Source organism: Mustela putorius, unplaced genomic scaffold (genome assembly GCF_011764305.1).
Source record: "Mustela putorius furo isolate JIRA1106 unplaced genomic scaffold, ASM1176430v1.1 tig00000275_pilon_pilon_pilon, whole genome shotgun sequence".
Lineage (NCBI taxonomy): Eukaryota > Metazoa > Chordata > Mammalia > Carnivora > Mustelidae > Mustela > Mustela putorius.
Window position 1 is genome coordinate 8887634 of NW_025421341.1, and position 26195 is coordinate 8913828.

The following is a 26195-nucleotide window of genomic DNA, read 5'->3' on the forward strand; positions in this document are numbered from 1 at the left end:
GGGAAATAAACAGACATTGAAATCTAAGAAGCACAGAAAACTCCCACTAAGTTCAACAAAAGCCAGCCATCACCAAGACATATCATAGTGAAATTCATAAAATACACAGACAAAGGAAAGAATCCTGAAAGCAGCAAGGGGAAGAGAGTGCTTAACCTCCAAGGAAGGACAGATCAGATCACAGCAGATCTCTCCACAGCAACTTGGCAGGCCAGATGAAAGTGGCATGATATATTTAACATGCTGGATGGGAAAAATATGCGGCCAAGACTACTTAATCCTGCAAGGCTGTCATTCAGAAGAGCAGGAGAGAGAACAAGTTTCCCAGACAAACAAAAACTAATGAGACTGTGACCACTAAGCCAGTTTTGCAAGAAATATTAAAGGGGACTCTTTTGGGGGGGGGAGACCAAAAGCAACAAAGACTAGAAAGTAAGAGAGAATATCACCACAAATACCAATTTTATAGGTAACACAGCAGAACTAAATTTGTCTTTCAGTAATCACTCTGAAGGTAAAAAGAATAATACTCCAATCAAAAGACATAAGGTATCAGAATTGGTTAAAAAAAGAAAGACCCATCCATATATGCTGCCTCTAAGAGACTTATTTTAGACCGAAGACATCTGCAGATTGAAAGTGAGGAGATCGGGAAACATCTATCATGCTAATGGATGCTGAAAGAAAGCCAGTGTAGTCATATTTATGCAGACAAAGTAGATTTTATTTATTTTTATTTAGTTTTTTTAGATTTTATTTATTTATCTGACAGACGGAGATCACAGGCAGGCAGAGAGAGAGGGGGAAGCAGGCTCCCTGCTGAGCAGATGTAGGTCTCGATCCCAGGACCGTGAGATGACGACCTGAGCCGAAGGCAGAGGCTTAACCCACTGAGCCACCCAGGCGCCCCGACAAACTAGATTTTAGACCAAAGACTGTAACGAGATGAAGAAGGGCATTCTATCATAATTAAGGGGCCTTTCAATGAAGAAGATCTAACAATTGTAAATACTTAAGTCCCCAACTTGGGAGCACCTATATATATAAATTAATTACAAACAAATTCATTGATGGAGTGCTTGGATGACTCAGTCAGTTAAGCGTCTGCCTTCAGCTTAGGTTATGATCCCAGGGTCCTGGGATCAAACCCCACATCAGACTCCCTGCTCAGTGAGGAGCCTGTTTCTCCCTCTTCCTCTGCCTGCTCCCCCTGCTTGTGATCTCTCTCTGTCAAATAAAATCTTAAAAAAAAAAGAGAGAGAGAGAAAGAAACTTACTGATAATACAATAATAGAAGGGGACTTTAACACCCCACTTACAGCAATGGACAGATCATCTATCTAGATGGGGAATGGGCTAAATATAAATAGGTGACTGCTACTAAGGATGGTACTTGTTATAAGCACTGGGTATTACATGTAACTGATAAATCATTAAATTCTGCTCCTGAAACCAATATTACACTACTGTTAACTAACTAGAATTTAAATAGACTTTCAGAAGAAAAAGAGAATAGTAATAGAAAACATAAACATAACAATAAATTTTCAAAGTTGTGATAGTGGCATATGTGTAGTCAACAAAATAATGTTCAGAAAAAATTCCAAGGTCATATGGGAATCTGTATAATGAATGGCATTTCAAATGAGTGGAAAAAGACATGTACTTAATAGTGAGAGAACAATGTTAGCATTTTGAAAATTAAGTGAACAAATAAACCAATGGAACACACACTTTATACCAAAGTAAATTCTCCTTTATTTATTAAAGATTTCTTATTTATTTGTTTGACAGGGAGAGCACAAGTAGGTAGACAGGCAGAGGGGAGGGGGAAGCAGGCTCTCCGCCGAGCAGGGAGGGAGCCCAATGTGGGGCTCGATCCCAGGACCCTGGGATCATGACCCAAGCCGAAGGCAGCTGCTTAACCAACTGAGCCACCCAGGCGCCCCAAATTATCCTTTAAATGTAAGGATCAAGGTGAAGGCCCGGCATTGACATGTGCTACCTGGGATAAATTCAAACATTTGGTTCAACACTAAGATCATAAATTATGAGGATGTAGCTTTGACACATGGTGTTTGGCCTGACAACTTACTTAAAACAGATTAGATACTCAGGAGTAGACCGAGTGATGAAGAGGGTAAGATCTGGCACTCCAGTATCTGAGTGCGTGAACACTGAACCCTCAGTTGGGTTTCCCAGCTTTATGCTGGCATCTGAGATGGTTGCAAGTTAATACTTTTCCTAGAGCTTTGAGGTAAAATCCCATGCTTATTAAGGAAAATAATGTTTTTTGAGGCAAAAGAACTTTGATGTTTAGATAAAATAAATCTTAAGGATTTATTTTACATCCATTAATATGTTTTATTTTTTCTATAAGAATGCTTTTTTACCCTCAGTATTTACCTTCCACATTTGGAACTTCTGTGATTATCTGTAGTCAAACTTAAATTGTCTGTTCTGATTTTGCCAAGAAATAGCCTCACTTTAATGGTTTGTTTCCAAAATCCCTTTTAACCTTTTAGTATGAAGTTATGTGAACTTCAGTAATAACTATAGAATTCCTAAAATTTTCTTTCTTTCTTTTAAGATTTTAATTAATTATTTGACAGAGAGAGAACACAAGTGGAAATGAGAGAGGGAGAACAAGCTTCTTCTGGAGCAGGGAGCCTGGAGTGGGTCTGGATCCCACTTGGGAGTGTGACCCAAGTTGAAGGCAGACACTTAATGACTGAGCCACCCAGGTGCCCCGTAACTATAGAATTCTAAGTTTTTAAAGTATCTGGGATTATTTTGTTCATAACATGAAAGTAATTTTTAAATTATATAAGTAAATTCTGTTTTGATCATTATCTTCCTGTTTTCTCCATAGTTCACCCATCTCAAAGAGTTCTTTTAAAGTATATTAACTGGTTCAGGGGCGCTTACATGGCTCAGTCGGTTAAGCGACTGCCTTTGGCTCAGTCATGATCCCAGGGTCCTGGGATCGAGTCCCTCATTGGGCTCATTGCTCAGCGGGGAGCCCGCGTTCCCCTCTGCCTGCTGTTCCCCTGCTGGTGCTCGCTCTCCCTCTGTGTCAAATGAATAAATAAAATCTTTTTTTTTTTTTAAAGATTTTATTTATTTATTTGACAGAGATCACAAGTAGGCAGAGAGAGAGAGGAGGAAGCAGGCTCCCTGCTGAGCAGACAGTCCGATGCGGGACTCGATCCCAGGACCCTGAGATCATGACCTGAGCCGAAAGGCAGCGGCTTAACCCACTGAGCCACCCAGGCGCCCTGAATAAATAAAATCTTAAAAAAAAAAAAAGTTGGGGGCGCCTGCGTGGCTCAGTGGGTTAAGCAGCTGCCTTCGGCTCAGGCCATGGTTCCAGGGTCCTGGGATCGAGCCCCGCATTGGGCTTCCTGTTCAGCGGAGAGCCTGTTTCTCTCTCTCCCTCTGCCTGCTGCTGCTCTGCCTACTTGTGCTCTCTATCTCTCTGTCAAATAAATAAATAAAATCTTTAAAAAAAAAAAAAAAAAAGTTGGGGCACCTGGGTGGCTCAGTGGGTTAAGCCGCTGCCTTTGGCTCAGGTCATGATCTCAGGGTCCTGGGATCAAGTCCCGCATCGGGCTCTCTGCTCAACAGGGAGCCTGCTTTCCTTCCTCTCTCTCTGCCTGCCTCTCTGCTTACTTGTAATCTCTGTCAAATGAATAAATAAAATCTTTTAAAAAGGGGCGCCTGGGTGGCTCAGTGGGTTAAGCCGCTGCCTTCGGCTGAGGTCATGATCTCAGGGTCCTGGGATCGAGTCCCGCATTGGGCTCTCTGCTCAGCAGGGAGTCTGTTCCCTCTCTCTCTCTCTGCCTGCCTCTCTGTCTACTTGTGATTTCTGTCAAATAAATAAATAAAATCTTTAAAAAAAAAATCTTAAAAAAAAGTGTATTAACTGGTTCAACTCATTAATCTTGATACTATGGAATCATTAAAGCTTCCCTTTCTCCAAAAAGAAGGTATTATATTCCAGATGCATACTTTAAGTTGGTATAAACCTACATGGTGAGATTCTTTTCATCTTAGTCTCTTTCTCACAACACTTAATTTTAATCCTTTATACTGTGACAGAACTTTCATGGTTTTGATATGAAAAGGAACTTAAGTATATTATCTTAAAAAACCTTTCCTCCCATGTGTGGCATGGGTATAATTATCTATCACAGCAGCTGCACGAAGCTGATGTCATGTGCTTTTACCTGTTGAGACACCTGAACCTTGGAAGAGTCAAGCAAATGGCTCAAAGTCACGTTGCTTCTGAGCTAGAAGGAAAGAGCTAGAAGGAAAGCACGGTTTTTCTGACTCCATAGCTTTTGATCTCTTTACTTCTCGCCGGTTTTATTCCATAAGGGATTTTAAAATATTTGTTGAATGAAGGAATGACAAAGAGACTGAGAAGTGTCTGTCACTGAAGCATGTGTAAGGTTTCACATCTTAATATGTTTATTGCTTACTTACCATATCACAGGCACTGTGAGGAACCTTTATTTTTTTTTATTTCTTATTTTTTAAAATTTTAGAACCTTTATTTTTATTTATTTATGTATTTTTTAAAGATTTTATTTATTTGACAGAGAGAGAGATCACAGTCAGAGAGGCAGGCGGGCGGGCTGTGGGGAAGCAGGCTCCCTGCTGAGCAGAGAGCCCGATGCAGGGCTGGATCCCAGGACCCTGGGATCATGACCTGAGCCGAAGGCAGAGGCTTTAACCCACTGAGCCACCCAGGAGCCCCGAACCTTTATTATTTTTAAATAGAGACTTAAGATTTTAGTCTCTTAATTTCTTTTGGGTTTAACGTTTTTCCAGCTCTTAAACTTTCAATTTATATTTTCTGTTTTTACTATTGTGGTGGTTCCGTTTTGTTTAGCAAATCAACCCTTTGACAGAATCTGAACCTGAACCGTTGAGGGTATAATTGTAGGTGAAACCAGTGTTAGCTTGGCAAATCAAGTAAACACCTGAATGTTTACTTTGATTAGAGTTCATCTGTGAAATTAACCTACTTGCTGAGTTTTTCTAAGATTTAAAAAGAGGAAATAATATATCATTGTGCTTTTCTGTTCTCTTTCAGCTTTCAGAAGAATTGTTAGATAAATGGCTCTCATACCCAGAGGCCCAGCATGTACCCCTCTGCCAACATATGCTTGGTTTTGCTATGAAGTCTGTTACACAAATGGTATTGGGTAGTACATTTGAAGATGACCAGGAAGTCATTCACTTCCAGAAGAATCATGGCACAGTAAGTGTTGGGACAAATTTAAAATTATTAATCAAATTGGTTAGTTTAATAATGTAGACTTTGCCTCTCAAGAAGAAGATTTAAGATCCTGTAGTGTAGAATTTCCTTGTTTTGGGCTAAAATAGTAATGCAAGCAAAGATAATTGTATTTCTAAAAATATTTAAGAATTACTTTTTTTAACCAATTTTTGAAATTTCCTTTTATTTTTATTTTTTAATATATTTATTTTTTAAAATTTATTTGACAGAGATCACAAGTAGGCAGAGAGGCAGGCAGAGAGAGAGGAGGAAGCAGGCTTCCTGCTGAGCAGAGAGCCCAATGCGGGGCTCGATCCCAGAACCCTGGGATCATGACCTGAGCCGAAGGCAGAGGCACCTGAGCCACCCAGGCGCCCCCAGAGAAATTTCCTTTTAATACTTAACAAATATGTTATAAAATAACACTAGATTCTAGAATAAAGAGAAAAACTTTAAAAGAACTAGACTATGTCTCATATAGAAAGAAATTAATGCCAGTGGAACATTAAAATGTTAATGAAATGAATATGATTTGAAGAAAGGCTAATTCAGTCTAAAATTGTTCTACTTTTTTTTAATAGATTCGTGTATGGAATTTATTTTATTAGTCTCTGTTTTTACCAGTCTTGATATTAATTTACTTAATCCCAATATTAAATGAGCTTATTTGGTTCAAATCACACTTAGGTCATTTTGCGTCTCTGAGAAATTATTTCTTATTTTATTCAGATGTATAAAAACATTTTGGTTAAATAATCAGGATAATGTGTTTAGAACAAAAATCACTAGAAACTGTGGCTTGCCACCTTGTTATTGTATAATGTACTTATCCCCATTAAAATGGTTTAATTAGGGGTGCCTGGGTGGCTCAGTTGTTAAAACATCTGCCTTTGGTTCAGGTCATGATCCCAGGTTGGGGCTCTCTTCTCAGAGGGAAGCCTGCTTCTCCCTCTCCCACCTCTGCTTGTGTTCCTTCTCTCGCTGTCTCTCTCTCTGTGTCAAGTAAATAAACAAAATCTTAAAAAAAAAAAAAATTAATTAGGAGCTCCTAGGTGGTTCAGTCAGTTAAGTGTCTGCCTTCCACTCAGCTCCTGATCTCAGAGTCCTGGCACTGAGCACGTTGGGGTCCTGGGACTGAGCCCTGCCTTGGGCTCCCTGCTCAGTGGGGAGGGAGTCTGCTTGTCCCTCTGCCTCTGCCTTCCCCACTGCTCATGCTTTCTCTCTCAAATAAATACATAAAATATTTTTCAAAGATAAAATAAAATGATTTAATTATATATATCTGATGATGAAAAAATACATGTTTCTTATCAACACATTCAGGAGTATAAAAATAAAGGTAGAAAAAATCACTCTAAATTCCATTTTCTGAAGTAAACTAGTCTGTGTACTCAGGCAAATAAATTGGTTAAGGATTTCCTAAAATGTCTTCATATTTTAATGAAGAATCAATTTTTGACTCCGTTATTACTGATTTTTTTTCATGTTGACAAGATAGCATTTTTTAAAAGTGACATCCACTGTTATTTCCAGGATGACCTACCGTGTATGTTTTTATGCTGGTATTTTCTTTCTCTTCATTTTTCATTCTTTCCTTAGAACTTCAAAATAGAAATAATTTCAACCTTAGTTGCAACTAGGCTAAGGAACTCCCATATATCTTTTAACCCAGGTTTATCTGTTGTTTACATTTTGCTCCATTTGCTTTTGTCGTTCATTATCTACCTCTTTGTTGATCTGTCTTTTCATTGCTCCCACCCTTACCTGAACCATTTGAGAGAAAAGTGGACATTTTGCCTTTTCCCATCTAAATAATTCGGTCTGTATTTCCTTAAAACAGTATTCTCTTATGTAGTGACAACATAATTTTCAATCTTGGGAAATTGAACATTCATACAATATTGTCACCCACGGCCCATATTCAGGTTTCTTTATTTTCAACGGTGAGACCTCTTTAATGTGAAACAGTTCCTTGGTTTTTATTTGTTTTTTGGCCTTGATATATTTTTTAAAAATACAGGCCAGTTATTTTGTGCAGTGTCTCTCAATTTGGGGTTTGAGTAGATTCAGATTATGTACTTTGGAAATCTGGTATTCTCTTAACAATATTAGAAGTTGTCAAAGGAAAGTCTTCAGACCATAAACATGACTTAAATTCCTTCTTCAAATGATGTTTTAATATCTGAACCACCACAGTGTTGCTATTGTCCTGTCATGGCACCAGGAATAATAACCAATTTATGCATGCTACTCCTTGGTTCTCAGCAGAGAGATGGTTCTCAACAGAGAGGTGCCATCATGTGTAGGATGTATACTGATCTCACAGGTGTCAAACTGGAAAGTGTATTCCTCACATTAGTTGCATATCGTGTTTCTGAAGTACTCTTCAAAAATACTGTCCCAGTTATTTTTCCCACCAACATTAGTGTACTCTTTTCCTGACATTTAGAGTTATTGGTCCTTTAAATATTTGCCTGTATAGGGTCGCCTGGGGGGCTCAGTCATTAAGGGTCTGCCTTCTGCACAGGTCATGGTCCTGGGGTCCTGGGATCGAGTTCCATGTCAGGCTCCTTGTTCAGTGGGAAGCCTACTTCTCCCCTCTCCCACTCCCCCTGCTTGTGTTCCCTCTCTTGCTGTTTCTCTCTCACACATAAATAAAATCCTTACCAATAAATAAATACTTGCCTATGTCATAAGTCAAAATGGTATTTCATGATTATCATTTTTATTTTTTTTGTCACTTATGAGGTTAAACATCTTTTTTTTTTTTTAAGATTTTATTTATTTATTTGACAGATCACAAGTAGGCAGAGAGGCAGGCAGAGAGAGAGGAGGAAGCAGGCTCCCTCCCGAGCAGAGAGCCCAATGCAGGTCTCAATCCCAGGACCCTGGGATCATGACCTGAGCTAAAGGCAGAGGCTTTAACCCATTGATCCACCCAAGCACCCTAAACATCATTTTTAAAATTTTAATTAAACACTTGTGTTTCTTTTGTGGGATACTTTCTTATGTCCTTTGCCCATATTTCTACTGATGTGTTTTTCACTAATCAGAAAGAGCTCTTGGGGTGCCTGGGTGGCTCAGTGGGTTAAAGCCTCTGCCTTTGGCTCAGGTCATGATCCCAGGGTCCTGGGATGGAGCCCCGCATCAGGCTCTCTGCTCAGTGGGGAGCCTGCTTCCTCCTCTCTCTCTCTGCCTGACTCCCTACCTATTTGTGATCTGTCAGATAAATAAATAAAATCTTAAAAAAAAAAAAAGAGCTCTTTATTTCTTTTCTTTAATTTTATCTTTATTTTTTAAAGTAACCTGTACACCCAGTGTGGGGCTTGAACTCATGACCCTAAGATCAAGAGTTGTATTCTCTACTGACTAAGCCAGCCAGATGCCCTAAAAGTTCTTTATTTTTATTTCACTTTTCATTTATAGGGCTTTAAAAAAAAGTCTTTATTTTTTAAAGTAGTTTTGGATTTACAGTAAAATTGAGAGGAAAGGCTGCTGGGTGGCTTAGTTGGTTAAGCGTCCAACTCTTGATTTCAGCTCAGGTCATGATCTCAGGATTGTGAGACTGAGCCGTACATTGGGCTCTGTGCTGGGTGTGGAGCCTGCTTAGGATTCTCTCTCCCCCTTTCCCTCTCAAAAAGAGAAAAAAAAAATTGAGAGGGATACAGAGATTTCCTGTATACCCATTATTTCCACACATGCGTAGCCTTCACTATTAGTGGCATCACTTACCAAAATTGTACATTTTTTTCCAAGGATGAACTTATATTGACTTATAATTACCCGAAGGATTCATGGTTGGTGTTGTACGTTCAGTGGGTTTGGACAAATGTATGATGACATATATCTATCATTATAATATATAAAGGACATGATATACTGGGTAAAAGAAACTGGTGTAAATAGGCCTTTAGAATTGTGATGGTGAGGGGCGCCTGGGTGGCTCAGTGGGTTAAAGCCTCTGCCTTCAGCTCAGGTCGTGATCTTAGGGTTCTGGGATTGTGCCCCACATTGGGCTCTCTGCTTAGCAAGGAGCCTGCTTCCCCCCTTCTCTCTGCCTGCCTCTCTGCTTACTTGTGATCTCTGTCTGTCAAATAAATAAATGAAATCTGAAAAAAAAAAAGTTAAAAAAAAAGAATTGTGACAGTGAGCTGTGGGATCCCATAGTCCTATGAGTAGGTGTCAGTCTTTCAGTGAGCCTGTGCCTCTGGATTGTGAACTTCGTAAGTGTTTCTCAGTATTTTCCCCCCCATTTGGGTGGGACAGGATGGCTAAGTGGACTGGAGTTTGATGCTTTCCTTCTTCCACACAAATGCTAGTCCTGGCTGGAGTTGGATAGTTCCCTTCTTCTAGGTGGTTGGGCTCTGACAAAACCCCAGCAGGTTAGGCTGTCAAGGCAGGCCTTGTTAACAAGAACAGAGTGCTCTGGTTTATTTCAGATCAGTTCCTTTTCAAAGGAAAATTTTTTCAAGTTCCCTGCTAGAAGCCCTAGAGGGAGTTTCTTCATTATTTACCATAGGAACCTGGTTGAGCTCTTGGAGGTAAATCTCACAATATTTTTGCTGGAGAACATTGGGTCTATGATTGGGTTTCCCTGGAGTTTTTAATTCTCAGAGTTGTGTATTACTGAACCTCCAGCTGTTTGTTAATTACAGTTCAGGTTTTCCTCCCCCGGGACTGGTTCCTGAGGTGGTTTCGGTTTGTGGGTCTCTGCTTCGGTAAGCGGTCACTCCCCGATTTGACCTGTCTCTTTAATCTTGGGCCCTTTCCTGTCTTCCTGTTTCCCTAGTTTCTTTAATCCCTGGGTCCTCTCCTGTCTTAGGGTCCAAGAAGAGTTGCTAATTTTTCAATCTGTTCAGCTTTTTGTCATTGAGATGGAGTTGCTAAATTAATTCAGCTTTCTCATGAATTTTCGCCCTCTGCTCTGTGTCATGCTTAGAAACTCCTTTCCTGGGGTTCTTGGGTCACTCAGTTGGTTAAGTGTCTGCACAGGTCATGATTTTGAGGTCTGAGTGAGCCCCACGTCGTCGGATTTCCTGCTCATTGGGGAGTCTGCTTCTCCCTCTCCTTTTGCCCCTCCCCCATGCTCATGCTCACTCATTCTCTCTCAAATAAATAAATGAAATCTTTAAAAAAAAACAACTTTTTTCTTGCTTTAAGGTTATTCGTAATATAAACATTTATTATATATATTCACAGTACTTTTTTTGGTTTTAAGATTTTATTTGTTTATTTGACAAAGATCCAAGCTGGGGGGTGGGGAGCAAGCTCCCCGATGAGCAGAGAGACCGATGTGGGACTCGATCCCAGGACTCTGGGATCATGACCTGAGCAGAAGTCACAGGCTTTAACCCACTGAGCCACCAAGGTGCCCCTTCACAGGACTTTAAATGGTTTAATTTTTCACATTTAAAAAATCTTTAAGTTACATCTTTGTAAGGTAAGAGTTAAGGACTCCTAAATATTAATAATTATTCAGTTATTTAGCATTGACTAGTGAGTGTTGTATTCTTTCCCTACATTCTGTCACAACTTTTAAATTAAATAAGCTAAGGGTTTTTCCCGGGGCTACCCAGTTGGTTTTTTTTTTTTTTTTTTAAAGATTTTATTTATTTGTTTGACAGAGATCACAAGTAGGCAGAGAGGCAGGCAGAGAGAGAGGAGGAAGCAGGTTCCCTGCTGAGCAGAGAGCCCGATGCGGGACTCGATCCCAGGACCCTGAGATCATGACCTGAGCCCAAGGCAGAGGTTTTAACCCACTGAGCCACCCAGGCGCCCCAGGAGCTACCCAGTTTTAAAATAACTGGAAGCCAGTTTTATTATTTACTATCTGCAAACCTTATACTAACTTTTAACCTTTTATTCTGGATTTCAGCCAGTGATTATCAGTATCACAAGTGAAGTAAAAATTTAGAATTCCCTATGAATTTTATTCATCCACTGGTACTATTATAATAAAAAATTGAAAATTGACTCTACTGCCATGTCCTTTTCTTTCCTATTCCTACACCTTTTAAAGAAAAGAAACTTTTGACTTCCTAGTTAAAATTAGTTTTAAAGTGCCGTGACTGAAATTATTAAAACATACTTGCACTCTATCCTCCGAGACTACAGAGTAAATGATTATGCAGCCCACTTAAAAGAGAGAGTTTAATTATTAGATCTGTTAGTAAGATAGGAATTTCTCAATTATTGGCTTAGATTGCCTGGTGTTACTTAGAAAATCGACTTTACTAGATAACAGGTATGTTTTCCTGTTTTCAGATTTGGTCTGAGATTGGCAAAGGCTTTTTAGATGGATCACTTGATAAAAGTACAACTCGGAAAAAACAATATGAAGATGGTAAGTTTTGCTACTCTTAAATTATAGTAGGGACAGGATATGTGCCCCAATTTTAATAAGGTCATCTCTGAATCATGGGATTATGGGTCATGTATATTTTCTTTTTTTTTTTTTTTTTTTAATTTTTTAAGATTTTATTTATTTATTTATTTGACAGAGAGAAATCACAAGTACACTGAGAGGCAGGCAGAGAGAGAGAGAAGGAAGCAGGCTCCCTGCTGAGCAGAGAGCCCGATGCGGGACTTGATCCCAGGACCCCGAGATCATGACCCGAGCCGAAGGCAGCGGCCTAACCCACTGAGCCACCCAGGCGCCCCAAGGGTCATGTATATTTTCTATCTTTATGTTTTTCTCCTACATTTCCTATATTAAAGGTTTTTCTTAAAAGAGAGGAAAAAGCAGTGAAGCAGTAAAGGAACTCTGGTACTCACTATAGAATGAGGCTCATATGGCCTACAGGAAAATGTAAGGGTACAATCCTGGAAAAGCAGTTTTATAATACACCTTAAGAGTAATAAATAATGGGGGCCCCTGGGTGGCTCAGTCAGTTGAGCGGCTGCTTCAGCTCAGGTCATGATCTTAGTGTCCTGGGATCGAGTCCCACATCGGGCTCCCAGCTCAGTGGACAGCCTGCTTCCTGCTTCTCCCTTTCCAGGCCTTGTGCTCTCTTGTGTGCTATCTCTCTCTCTCTCTCACTCTCAAATGAATAAATGAAAACTTTTTTAAAAAGTCATGAATAATTGGTGAAATTAAGAGAAAAAATAAATAAGTATTTTTTTTGTAGTGCTATTTCTGTAAATAGAAAACCAGAAGCAATCTAAATGTCCAATAATACTGGAATTGCTAAAGAAATACCAGCTTACATGTTGAAAAGATGTTTGTAAAAAAATACGTAGCAACGTAAGAATTCTTGCTGTTGTAACACTGAGTAAAAATATTTTCAATATTTTGGGGCATTGGTTGCAACTTTATAAATAATCTACTCAGAAAAACAGCAGTTTTAGTTTTAAGATGACAGCACAAAATTATTCTCACTTGGGCACCTGGGTGGCTCAGTAGGTTAAGCCTCTGCCTTCACCTGGGGTCATGATCTCAGGGTTCTGGGATTGAGCCCCACCACATTGGGCTCTCTGCTCAGCAGAGAGCTCCCCCCTGCCCCGCCTGCCTCTCTGCCTCCCTGCGTACTTGTGATCTCTGTCAAATAAATAAATAAAATCTTAAAAAAAAATTATTCTCCCTTTTTTTGGTTGTATATCTTCTGTCAGTAATTTCATGATTGTAATTCTTTAATACCTGTATTTTGAGCTATTTGAATTCTTTTTTTGGAAGTAGGGTAAATTAAAATACATGGGCTGTGTTGGAATGATGGATTATTTTCCATATATAATTATGTTCCTTTCTACTATTCTCATCCTTCATTCTTTCAGTAAGTATTTATTGAGGACTGTATGTGCTAGGCACTATTTTGTGTGTAGGAGTCAAAAATCCTGGACCTCATGGGGCTTAGAATTCTAGTGATTCCCTTGATGTCCAACATAAGTTCAAAAGAGCCAATTTAACAGACACATTTTCTACACTCTGGTTTTTATTGCCACTGTGAGTATCTTCATGGATGCAATAGGACTAATTTCCCTGAATAAAAAATGTATTTCACAAGTATTTGTTCAATTAATACAAAATGAAAATTAGTAATTTATACTCTTTGATTTTAAGTAAAACTAGATTATCTAACATATGTTCCTTGGGTTGTAACATTGGCATAAATCAAATTTGTGCTTTTATTGAAAATTATTCTTTATGTGCTTTGGTTAGTGCTGTGAATTGTTTAAGACTGATGAATCACGGACCTGTACCCCTGAAACAAATAATACATTATATGTTAATTTTAAAAAAAGATTCTTTTTTGGAATTTATGTGAGTAGGAAACCATGGCTGGGTCAGTGGGTCATGTGTTTAAGTGAGTCATTCTTAAACTGATCTGTACATTAAAATCACCTTGAGAACTTAAGACAAAAAAACCCTGAAGATCAGGCGTCACTCTAAACCAGTTTATTCAGAGTCTGAGAGAGAGGCACCCTGGGTGTGAGGTATTTCTATGAAAGCCGTGCAGGTTATGCTGATGTACTTGTAGAGCTGAGAATATACAGCAGTAGTTCCCAAACTTTGCTAAACATTGAATCTTTGAAGAAATATGGGGGTTCCTGGCTGGTGCAGTTAGGAGAGCATATGACTCTTAACCAACTGAGCCACCCAGGCGCCCCACATAGGATGAGTCTTTATCTTGGGGTCCTGAGTTCCAGTCTCATGCTGGGTGTAGAGATTACTAAAAAAAAAAAAAAAAAATTAAATAAACTATAAAACAAAATAAATAGTGACATCAGGCTTCCATTCCTAAACACTTGGATTTATTTGGTGTGAGGTGTGACTTCCACTTTACGATTTTTTTTTTTAGGAGAGAGAGTGAACGTGGTGGGTGGGTAGGGGGAGAGAGAGAATCTTCAGCAGACTCCCCAGTGCAGAGCCCAGTGCGGGCTGGATCTCATGACCCTTGGGTCATGACCGAAGCCGGAATCAAGAGCCATGCGCTTAACTGGCTGAGCCATTCAGGCACCCCTACTTTACGATTTAAAAAAAAAAAAATCTTCTTAGGTGCTTCTAATTTGTAGCAGCGTTGAGAACCACTGCATCACAGTGTTAGTAATTTTTAATTTTCATCAATAATATGTTACATTCATGCAAATCTGTAACTATTTAGTGAATATCTATAGTATTCTGGTATGTTTTGGTGCTGGGGAGATGTCCATGAACAAAAGAAACAAAAATTCCTGCCTTTGTGGCACCACATTCTGGTGGGAAGTAGCGGACAATAATCTAAATGAGTAAACCGAATAGTGCATTAAAAGATGAAAAGTGCTGCAGAGAAAATTAAATCAGGAAGGAGGATGGGGTGTGCTCGGGATGCGGAGGTTGCAATTTTGAATAGGGTTAGTAGGAAGAGCCTCAACTAAGATTGGGTGACTGATGAGCTACACTTGCAAGAGATAAGGAAATCATTCAGTGCAGATCATTGAGGCTCTCACATGTCCAAAGGAAGATTCTCTAGAGAGGGAGAGTAATTGCTAAGTCCTGGGGGTGGGATTCTGGTGTACAGGGAACTTTTTGGCTGGAGTGAAGCCAGTCAGAAGAGAAATAGAAGAGATGAGGCTGGAAAAACTGAGGGGAGGGACAGATATTGTCTGGCGTATAGCTCATTGTAAGACTAGGTTGTTACTATGAGATAGGAAGCCACTGGAAGGTTTTAGCAGTTATAATCTGAGTTGTTATTTTTCTTTTTTAAGATTTTATTTATTGGGACGCCTGGGTGGCTCAGTTGGTTAAGCAGCTGCCTTCGGCTCGGGTCATGATCCCAGCGTCCTGGGATCGAGTCCCACATCGGGCTCCTTGCTCCGCAGGGAGCCTGCTTCTCCCTCTGACTCTGCCTTCCACTCTGTCTGCCTGTGCTCGCTCTCACTCTCTCTTACAAATAAATAAATAAAATCTTTAAAAAAAAAAAAAAGATTTTATTTATTTATTTGACAAAGATCACAAGTAGGCAGAGAGGCAGGCAGAGATAGGAGGAAGCAGGCTCCCTGCTGAGCAGAAAGCCTGATTTGGGGCTCGATCCCAGGACCTTGGGATCATGACCTGAGCCAAAGGCAGAGGCTATAACCCCCTGAGCCACCCAGGTGCCCCTGTTTTGTTTTGTTTTTTTTTAGATTTTATTTTTAAGTATCTCTGTATCTAACATGGGGCTCGAACTTACAACCCTGAGATCAAGAGTTGCATGCTCTCCTGACTAAGCCAGCCAGGTGCCCCAGTCTCAGTTATGTTTTCAACAGGTCAGTCTGGCTGCTGTTATAGATTATAGGCACCTGGAGCAGAAGCAGGGAGACTAATTGAGGGGCTGTTGCAATGAACCAGGCAAGAGAAATAATGTGACTTGGACTAGGTGGTAGGCAGCAGAAAATAAAGAATGAAAAAAAAAAAAAAAAGGTAAGGAAGAGTAATTCTGTACTTTGAAATTAGAACACCAACATTAGCTGACAGCTTAGTTGTATGGTATAAGAGAGAAGGAGACACCAAGGTTTTAGGCCTGAGTGTTTGGAAAATGAAGTTTTTAGGGAGATGGGGCAGATTTGGGAAGATCCAGTTTTGGTGGGGAAAGATGTAGAGTTCATTTGTGGATATGGTGTGTTTAATAGGCTTCAGACGTCTAAGTGGAGATGCTAAATTGGTTGTTAGGCATAGGAATCTGGAATTCAGGGGAAAGAGGTCTGGCCTGGAAATATAAATGTGGGAATGTTCAGTCCATAGATTGTATTTAAGGCCTTGAGACTAGTGACCATCAAGATAATGAATGTAAGTAGAAAAAGAAAAGAGGTACGAAAACTGAATCCTGACCTTGGACATTCCATCATTAAGAAATTCAAGAGATGAGAAGGAATCATTGAAAGGAGACCGAGAGGGGCGCCTGGGTGGCTCAGTGGGTTAAGCCGCTGCCTTCCGCTCAGGTCATGATCTCAGGGTCCTGGGATCGAGTTCCGCATCGGGCTCTCTGCTCAGCGGGGAGCCTGCTTCCCTCTCTCTCTCTGCCTGCCTCTCCATCTACTTGTGATTTCTCTCTGTCAAATAAATAAATAAAATCTTAAAAAAAAAAAAATCCTTTAAAAAAAGAAAGGAGACCGAGAATGAACAGGCAGCAAAGTAGGGGAAGTATGGGGTCCAGTAGGGCATGGAGTCCCAAGATCCAAATGAGAATCTTAACACCTAGAGAGTATTTGATCAGGGTCTTGGGATCAAGCCCCACATCAGGCTCCCTGCTCATTGGGAAGCCTGCTTCTCCCTCTCCACTACTTGTGCTCTCTTGCATTCTCTCTCTCTCAAATAATAAATAAAATCTTTAAAAAAAAGAATTGAGAAGGGAAGTATCAAGGGAGAGGTTTTTGTGTGTGGAGGCCTCCAGGATGCTGGTGTTAGTTCTAGCTCTTGACCTGGTTGTTGGTATTATAGGTGTTTGCTTTATAATTATTCCTTAAATTGTACATATGTGGCATTTGCAGCTTTTTGTATGTATAATTTAGCAAAAAGAAGGAAAAGAAGATTGATGAATTTTAACATAAATGAGCTTTGTAAAAATTTTTGGTTACAGCTCTTTTTCTTGAAAGTTTTATTCTGCACATAGCAACATTGTACAGAAATATTAAAAGAGACTCAATCTTTACAAATGCTTATATTCTAAAATATTTTTTTGTATTTCTTCTCTAAGCTCTTAGGCAACTGGAATCTATTTTAAAGAAAATCATAAAAGAACGAAAAGGAGGGAACTTCAGTCAACATATTTTCATTGACTCCTTAGTACAAGGGAACCTTAATGACCAACAGGTGGTGTAATTGTTAAGTTTATTAAGTAAATAATAATCACCCATGTATAGTGCTTTGTACTCACTTTACTTTTGTAGCACATCGTCCACAAATAGAACACGTATTTAGTCTCTTCTTATTTAGCTCTTTGAAGCCGCTGTATATTATTTAATATTGGGTAAGCAAATGTTGAATCAAATTCTCCGATCATAAAAGAGGAGACTTAACTGACTAGGTTGGCAGCTTGACTTGTTCCCAGAGTGCCTCTGTTACCCCAGCACGCCGCTGTGTTCACGGGGTTGTCAGGCAAAGGACAAGAGCGGAGCCATTGTTGCCACGCCTGTTCCCTATAGCAATGATGAATGCCCGGTCTACACGTGTGAGCCTTCAGAGACGGAATGGTTTTCTGGGTGTGTACAGGTGCAGCATCGAATAAGGCTTCAAGGGCAGTGGCAGCCTCTTCACTGTTCTGAGGCTTTGTTGCCGCACCAGCCTAAGCCAGAAAGACAGCCCTGAGGCAGTTGGTTTGCAAAAACGTAGCACCAGACGGTGATAACTACCTGTAAATGTTTATTGCATCAAAAAGGCAATGCCATATGTAGGTTGATTTTTACATTAGTTTTTTTTAGGTGAAAGCATTGTAAAGAAATAATATACATTTTTTCCTTTCCTTGACCTTAATTCTATAGTATAGGTTATTTTGGTAGGGTCTAATACAGGCCACCTTACGTTTTACACTTTCTAAACTTAGTTTTCTCTCCTAGATCCTTGAAGACAGTATGATATTTTCTCTGGCCAGTTGTGTCATAACTGCCAAATGTGAGTACAAATTGATTTCTTCTTGAGATAGATTATAAAATACACATGGGTAAAATAAAGGAAACATTGTTTGCAAGACCTCTTTATAATTTCCCTTCTCTTTTCTTTTTTATTTTTGTTTGAAAGGCTTGATTCACACAGCTACCTTTTTTTTTTTTTTTTGAAACCCCCAGGTGCTCTATGCCACCTCTGAACATTGCCATAAATTTCATGACACAGTTTATGGATTGTGAATTCTAGTTAGTGCCTTTAAAATGAACTGCTATTGACACCTTTCTAAGCAGAGCAGTGAGCTTTTCAATTTCCTGCTGTGGTTTTCACTTTGACTCAAGTCCAGTTTGCTATTATTAAGGTCTACCAACAGAGGATATAGGCCACAGAAATCACAGTTTAAAAGAACTCCTCTCTTGGTGGAATTGAAGGTGATTTTTATTTAAAGTTCTAAAATGTGTGAAATTTGTGTATGCTTATAAAAATATGCTAAAATACTAAAGGAAGTATCAAAACTTCAGTTTGAAATAGAAAAAATTGATACTCATTGAAGGATTTCATTTACAACTCTTTCTGTTGAAAAACAATAATTAAAGATGTAAACTGCCTGTAAGTTCTTCTTTATAAAATTTTTGACATCTAGAGATGTCCAGGTATTCTAGATTAAATGGAATTTGTGCATGTGTCAAAAATAATGTATGGAACTTCTTTAAAAAGTGCTTAACTTGTTTTTTAAAAAATTTACTACATTAAATTATATCTTTGCTAAAGACCTTCAAAAAATCTGGAGTACAACAACAGAGCAAAAAAAAAAAAAAAAAATGACCATTTCCAAAGTTGGGTTAATATTTTAATCTTATCACAGTTTTTAGGGGGGATTTCAGATTATCACTGTTTCTTTGCATGTGGGTTGGTTATTTTTTTAAGATACCTCTGAATTTTTTGAGAGCCAAAATAGGCAGGAAACTTTAATCTTTTGCTACTTATTAGCCTTGAGAAAGATATTTGGCTCTGCATTTTTTTTTCTTTCAAATAACAATTTAGCTCTGGTTGACCTCCAAGGTATATTCTCAAGTCGGTAATTGTGTCTTTGGTTCAGTATCATGTTTAAAGAATGTTCATGACTTAAAATCTTATTTTTAAGCTATGCCCAGTCATACTTTAGAGTTCTACCAAAGAACCAATGTTTGAGATTATTAAACCATACAGTTATGGTAATGTTAAGTGGTAATATGGTAAAGCAGGGTATAAGAGTGCTCACTGTGTACACATCCTTGTACTAAATCTTTCAATATTGCGTATTACTGTATGTTGTAAAATTACAAACATGTACATATTGTACACTGCACAAGTTTCCATTATCACTTGTGAAGCAGAAATTCTGCAGTTCCTTCAAAAGCCCTAATAAAGAAATACATGTAGGAAAAAGTTAAATACAGGCAGTTACTCATGTGCCTTTTTATAAACTCTGAATATGAGTAAATTATAAAAAGAGTTGAGTACCAGGCAGCTATTAATTTTATTGATAGTAGCATTTAGTTCAGAATGTGAATTGTGTCCTTTCCAGGCATAAGAATTGGATATGTGAATTAGGCAAACATTAAAATAAAAAGTAACTTTGAGACAAATTTAAGTCTGCCCTTAGCTTAAGGAGGCGATAATTGATAAGCAGAAGTAGAAATTACTTAAATACATTTTTAAAAATGTTTGACTCAGGGGCGCCTGGGTGGCTCAGTGGGGTTGAGCCTCTGACTTCCGCTCAGGTCATGAACCTAGGGTCCTGGGATCGAGCCCCACATCGGGCTCTCTGCTTGGCAGGGAGCCTGCTTCCCCCTCTTTCTCTGCCTCTCTGCCTACTTGTGCTCTCTGTCTGTCAAATAAATAAATAAAATATTAAAAAAAAAAAGTGTTTGACTCAGAAAAAGTAATAGAGTCATCTCAAGCAAAATCTAGGGTAAGAGGTACTGGTATCTGGATGGTATCTGGATAGTTCCATTCTTTGAGTAGTTGTAATCCCAGTGGATTTCTAAAGGAAATATAGCTTTTCATATTTTCTCTGTTTCATGTTCATCATGTGATTTTCTTACCTTTTCATTTCCTTGGTGCATATAATATATAGGCCATTTTAAGCAAAAGTAAGCCTGTAAGCTTAGTGATCTTCCAGTCTTGTTGTTCATCAAAATAAATATGGTATTTGTTGGAAGTACAGATGCCTGGACTTCACCTAAATCTTTTGAATCAGAATCTGTGAATGTGGAGTTGTGCCATCAGTCAATTCCTGGGTGATTTTAGAGAACCGTTGTCCTAAGCAATAACCAATACCAATTCTTGAACCAGCTTATCTACCATGACAAGTAAAAATTTAGAATATTGATTTATAGGTAAATCTCCTGCTACTTTGATTTGTATGAATCATTTCATTAGGTCTCCTGAAGGAACTAATAAATCCGTATTTTATTACACAAGGTTGGGTGAACCAGACAATCCATTACAGTTACCAACATTTAACACTCCTCCAGATAATGAGGTTTATTTATTATCATTACTGTTTTACTGAAGGTAAAAATGCATTTTTGGCTTCAAGTACTTGCCAGTTTTAAGAAAGCAATTGCAGATCTCCTTAGGAGTTGTCATGTTCTGTTCAGTGACGTACAAATCCTGTTCTGTTCAATGAAGTACAAATCCTGTGAACAGGGGCGCCTGGGTGGCTCAGTGGGTGAAAGCTTCTGCCTTCGGCTCAGGTCATGGTCCCAGGGTCCTGGGATCGAGCCCCACATCGGGCTCTCTGTTCAGCAGGGAGCCTGCTTCCCTCTCTCTCTGCCTGCCTCTCTGTCTACTTGTGATCTCTGTCTGTCAAATAAATAAATAAAATCTTTAAAAAAAATTCCTGTGAACAATCGTTGTATTTTTTGGTAGCATTTCTGTGTCTTCCATATCAGAAAAAAGGGAAAGTACAAGAAAAAAATAATAGTATGTTCTATCTTACTCTGCACCCAAACTATGAAATTAGCTATTTTCATTGCTATTAATATAAATTTTTATTTAGTGTGCACCTGGGCAATCTGTTTTTTAACCACCTCTGAAGAGGTTCAGAGAAAACTTTATGAAGAGATAGACCAAGTTTTTGGGAAGGATCCTATTACTCCAGAGAAAATTGAGCAGCTCAGGTAAGAATATAATAAAAAGAAGAGCAGATCATTAGCAGGTAAATTTGAGTTGGTTTAACTGTCTTACTTAAAGCTAATGATAATATCTAGGAAAGGTATATATTTTTACAGGACTTAAAATGTTTCAATACAGATTTAAACACCTGGGTGGCTCAGTTGGTTAAGTAACTGCCTTCAGCTCAGGTCATGATCTTGGAGTCGGGATGGAGTCCTGCATCAGGCTCTCTGCTCGGCAGGGAGTCTGCTTCTCCTTCTGACCCTCCCCCTTCTCATGCTCTCTCTCTCTCAAATAAATAAATAAAATCTTGTAAAAAAAAAAAAGTAAATACAGATTTTATTAGATAATTTAATTTGCTCTTTAAAATCATAAGGTAGTTTTGGGGGTGCCTGGGTGGCTCAGTTGGTTAAGTGACTTTCTTTAGCTCAGGTCATGATCCCAGGGTGTTGGGATTGAGCCCCTCATCAGGCTCCCTGCTCAGTTGGGAACCTGCTTCTCCCTCTTTCTCTGCCTCTCCCCCTGCTTGTGCTCTCTCTCTCTATCAAATAAACAAAATCACAAGATAGTTTAGGGAAACCTTTACATTAGATTTATGTAAAATAGTATCAGTGATGTTCAAGTAAGTGGAGCATTCACATCTTGTTGATGGAAATGCAAAAGGGTACAGACCCGTCAGAAAACAGTGTGGCAGCTAAACACACACTTACCATACAACCCAGAAATTCTCCAATGCATTTATCCAAGAGAAATGAAAAAAATATATACACAAAGACCTTTATGCATATGTTCATAGCAGTATTATTCATGATAGCAAAAAGCTGGAAATAGTCCAGATGTTCGTTGGCTGGTGACTAAATAAACAAATTGTGTTATATCTGTACCTTGGAATATTACCAGGTGGTTAAAAGTAATATAATAGCAATATATACAACAGTGTAGTTAAATGTCATTATGTTAAGTGAAAGAAGTCAAAGTCAAAGACTGCATACAATATAATTTCCTTAAGGTGAAATTTGAGAAGAGGCAAAACTATTGTAATGGAAAGGAGATCAGGGGTTGTCTGGGGCCAGGAATGGGGCGGAGAGAACTAGCAGGGAGAATGAGAAGGGTTTTTAGGGGGAACTCTTCTATATCTTGACGGTGGTTGTGGTAACACAGTTATACACAATTACTAAATTTCATCACATTGTATAGGTAAAATAGATGAATTTTTATATATAGATAATACCTTAGTTGAAAAGATTTTTTTCTCTTTATATTTTTAAAAGATTTTACTGATTTATTTGACAGAGATAGAGCAGCAGAGGGAGAGAGAGAAGCAGACTCCCCGCTGAGCAGGGAGCCCGATGCAGCACTTGATCCCAGAACCCTGGGATTGTGACTTGAGGCAAATGCTTAACTGACTGAGCCACCCAGGCATTCTAAAAAGATTTTTTTAAAAAAATAGCAATTATGGCTGCTTAGGGTGTTGGAAGTCTGAGTTTGGACAGCAGGCAACCAGTCCTACCTTGGAGCCTCTTTTAACTATAGAAAAGAAGACAAGGAGACTTCTGTTACAAATTCTTCAAAATTTGGAAGTTTTATTAATTACCTTGAATATAACTATTTTTCATTTCAAAAGTAATACTTGTCCTTTAAAGTTTTTATAATACAGAAGTGTATGAAGTAGAAGGTGAAGGTTTTTTGTAACTGTATCCCTGGGAGATAACAATTGTTAACTATCTTTACTCTTTTTCCAGGTTTTTCTATGCATATATACATATATATAAATTTTTATTATTATATATACATAAATTTTATATATATATAATTTTCTATGCATATATATGCATATGTATGCACATATATGCATATATATTCAAAATAAAAAACTTCAAGATGTTTTAAAATGTCAATATATTTCTTCTGTAAATTCCATCTTTTCTCTAAACATTTTGTGAACAATATTCTTATGTATATAACTCTACTATGCCCAGTCAGAGATTAAGTTCTGTTGATTTGACTTTCCAAACAACTTTTAGTTGGAAATTCGTTTTTTTATTTTATTTATTTTATTTTTTGGTCAGAGAGAGAAAGAGTGAGCGAGCACACAAGCAGGAAGAGTGGCAGGCAGAGGGAGGGACTCGATCCCAGGACTCTGGAATCAGGACCTGAGGCGAGTGGAGGCAGATGCTTAACTGACTGAGCCACCCAGGTGTCCCTGGAAGTTGAATTTTAGTTCTTTTCATTGTCCTCACTATTCAGATCACCATCAACTTGCCTGGGATATTTCAACAGCCTTGGCTCTTGCTCCCCACTAATCCAGTCTCCAAATTGCCGCTGGAACCCATGACTGTACACAGTAAACACTGTGGGTGCTTTAACCATACAGCTAACCTAGGACCAATGCCAAATCAGCAGTCTCTGGGCATCAGAAGTTTGCAGAAACTTCCTAGATGATTCCGATTTGTTCTCATTCTAATGTTGAGCATCCCTGTGCTAGTAATATTTCTGTAACTGAGGAGTCAACATCTGGGCAGATGAGCCCCCAATTTAAAATCTTTCAGTGACCTCTGGTTGCCCTGAAGATAGAACTGAAACTCACCAGCGTGGCTTAGGAGGCATTTCAAGGGCTGGGCGGCTTATTCCTTTCCCACCTTATCTCATTGTTTGTGCCTCTTCCTTCCTTGGATTTTGCAATCCTGAAATTCTTTGGTTTCTTCAAAGCTGTAGTAGTCTTTCTCATCTCCTGGCTTTTGCAGACCACTCTTTGTCTAGATTCTCTCTTCCTTTCTCTACTGGCAAACTCCAGTTTCTTCTGCAGGTCTCAGCCTCAAGTGCTTATTTCTCTGCAAAGTCCTTTCTTTAGTTATGTGCTCCTGCCATGTGTTCTCCAAAATCCTGAACTGCCTTCATCATAGCAGTTCCTGTGCTCCTTAACTTGTTATCCTTGCTGTCCCTACCTCTCTCACTTTCTCTGCCAACTAGACCTTGGATCCCTTTGTGGGTTTCTGTCTTACTGTTGCAGTTCAGTGTCTAACATGGTGTTTCTAGTGAAACAATAAATAGTAGTTCAATAAATAGTCCCAATAAATAGTTGTTCAAAGAGGAAAGGAAGGATGTTTTCCTTTTTTGTTTTTTTGTTGCTTTTAAGTATTATAAACAATCAGCATTCCTATGCTTGTTATTTTTTTTTTAAATATTTCCAGTTGTTGCTATTAATAAAGTCCTAGAAGTGGGATTGTTATTGAAGGATACATCCAGTAGTTTGGTATTTATGATTAGGGGCTATGGAGTAAAGCAGACCTGTGTTTGAATCCTGCTGACACCACCTCCCCGCTACGCGATTTTAAGCAATTGCCCAATTTAAAAAATCTATAAAATTAGAATAATAATAGCACCCTTGAGGTTCTTGTAAGGATTAAATGAGATACTATATAGAAACTATTTAATAGAGGGGCATCTGGGTGGCTCAGCTGGTTAAGTGACTGCCTTCAGCTCAGGTCATGATCCCAGGGTCCTGGGATTGAGCCCCGCATCAGGCTCCCTGCTCAGCGGGGAGCCTGCTTCTCCCTTCCGCCTCCCGCCCCTCTCCCTGTCTCTCATGAATAAATAAATAAAATCTTAAAAAAAAAAAAAAAGGACTTTTCTACTTAAGAATTATGTAAATAATGTTTCGAGTTTTCTTCTGGTACTTTTGAATTTGTTTTTATTTGTTTAAATTTAACCTACCTGGGACGCCTGGGTGGCTCAGTTGGTTAAGCGGCTGCCTTCGGCTCAGGTCATGATCCCAGCGTCCTGGGATCGAGTCCCACATCAGGCTCCTTGCTTGGCAGGGAGTCTGCTTCTTCCTCTTCCTCTGCCTGTGTTCGCTCGCTCTCCCTCTCTCTCTCTCTGACAAATAAATAAAAAAATCTTTAAAAAAAAACTTAAAAAAAAATAAATTTAACCTACCTGGACTTTATATACCTCTAATATATAACTTAATTTTCAAGCAAATTAGAATTATGATGTGCCTATTTCCAATTAAGAAGATTTTTAAAGTTGTTACAAAATGTACCTGCATTTCAAACTGCCTTTCCCAGAGTTAAGAACTGTAAAAAAATCTTTTTAAAACAGGTATTGTCGGCAAGTACTTTGTGAAACTGTTCGGGCTGCCAAACTGACCCCAGTTTCTGCCCGGCTTCAAGATATTGAAGGAAAGATTGACAAATTTATTATTCCTAGAGAGGTAAGAAACATTTGGTATACTTATTCAGGTATTCTTTTCAAAGAAAAGAATATGTTTTTGAATTGTATTGTCTAATACGTTCAATAAATACCTATTATTAAATCAAAGACATAGTTACTTTAAATGAAAATAATACATGTTGTTTTAGGGTATAAACAATACGAAAGGCTCCTTTCCTCACATGTACTATTGTTAATACTTTAGTGTGTATTTTTGTAGGTCTTTGTGTATATATGTTACTCTGTATGTGTATATACACATATATGTATTTTAAAAACTGAATTTGTATGTGAAAAGTTGCTTTTCGTGCATCATTTATTAATTTTGCTTCTTTAGGTATACTGTGGTTAAGAGTACAACTGGGACTTGATATAGATCCAGCTCATTTTTAATGGATGCATAATATCCCATCACATGAGTGTGTTATAGTTTATTTAAGCAGTCCCCATTGACGAAAATTTAGGTTACATCAATTTTTTTGTTATTACAAATTATATACTTGTATAGATATTGATTAGAGCCCTAGAAATTGAGTTTTGGGGTCAGTGTTATTTATGTTAAAATTAAATTACCCTCTAAGATGCATTTTATATTTTTAGCAACAATGTATGAGAATGCTATTTCTCTCCATATCCTTACTACTTCTAGATTTATTAATTTTTTACATTTTTAAAATTTCTTTTCAGTGTTCCAGAATTCATTGTTTATGAGCCACTACCAGTGCTCCATGCAATACGTGCCCTCCATCATACCCACCACCAGACTCACCCAGCCCCCCACCCCTCGCCCCTCCAGAACCCTCAGTTTGTTTCTCAGAGTCCACAGTCTCATGGTTCGTCTCCCTCTCCGGTTTCCCCCAACTCACTTCTCTCCATCTCCCCATGTCCTCCATGCTATTTGTTATGCTCCACAAATAAGTGAAACCATATGATAATTGACCCTCTCTGCTTGACTTATTTCATTCAGCATAATCTCTTCTA

The 26195-nt window shown here is 38.6% G+C and overlaps 1 protein-coding gene across 3 annotated transcripts in view; it reads left to right on the top strand.

The window, feature by feature from the left end:
- Positions 1 to 26195, top strand: part of LOC101686505 (cytochrome P450 20A1) — a 59084-nt gene that overhangs the window by 24674 nt on the left and 8215 nt on the right. For all 3 annotated transcript variants that reach the window (XM_045078593.1, XM_045078594.1, XM_045078595.1), the window contains 6 exons: positions 5102 to 5269; positions 11552 to 11630; positions 16936 to 17051; positions 17795 to 17849; positions 20887 to 21007; positions 25104 to 25215. In XM_045078593.1, coding sequence (XP_044934528.1) covers positions 5102 to 5269; positions 11552 to 11630; positions 16936 to 17051; positions 17795 to 17849; positions 20887 to 21007; positions 25104 to 25215 — 651 coding nt within the window. The remainder of the gene's footprint in view (positions 1 to 5101; positions 5270 to 11551; positions 11631 to 16935; positions 17052 to 17794; positions 17850 to 20886; positions 21008 to 25103; positions 25216 to 26195) is intronic.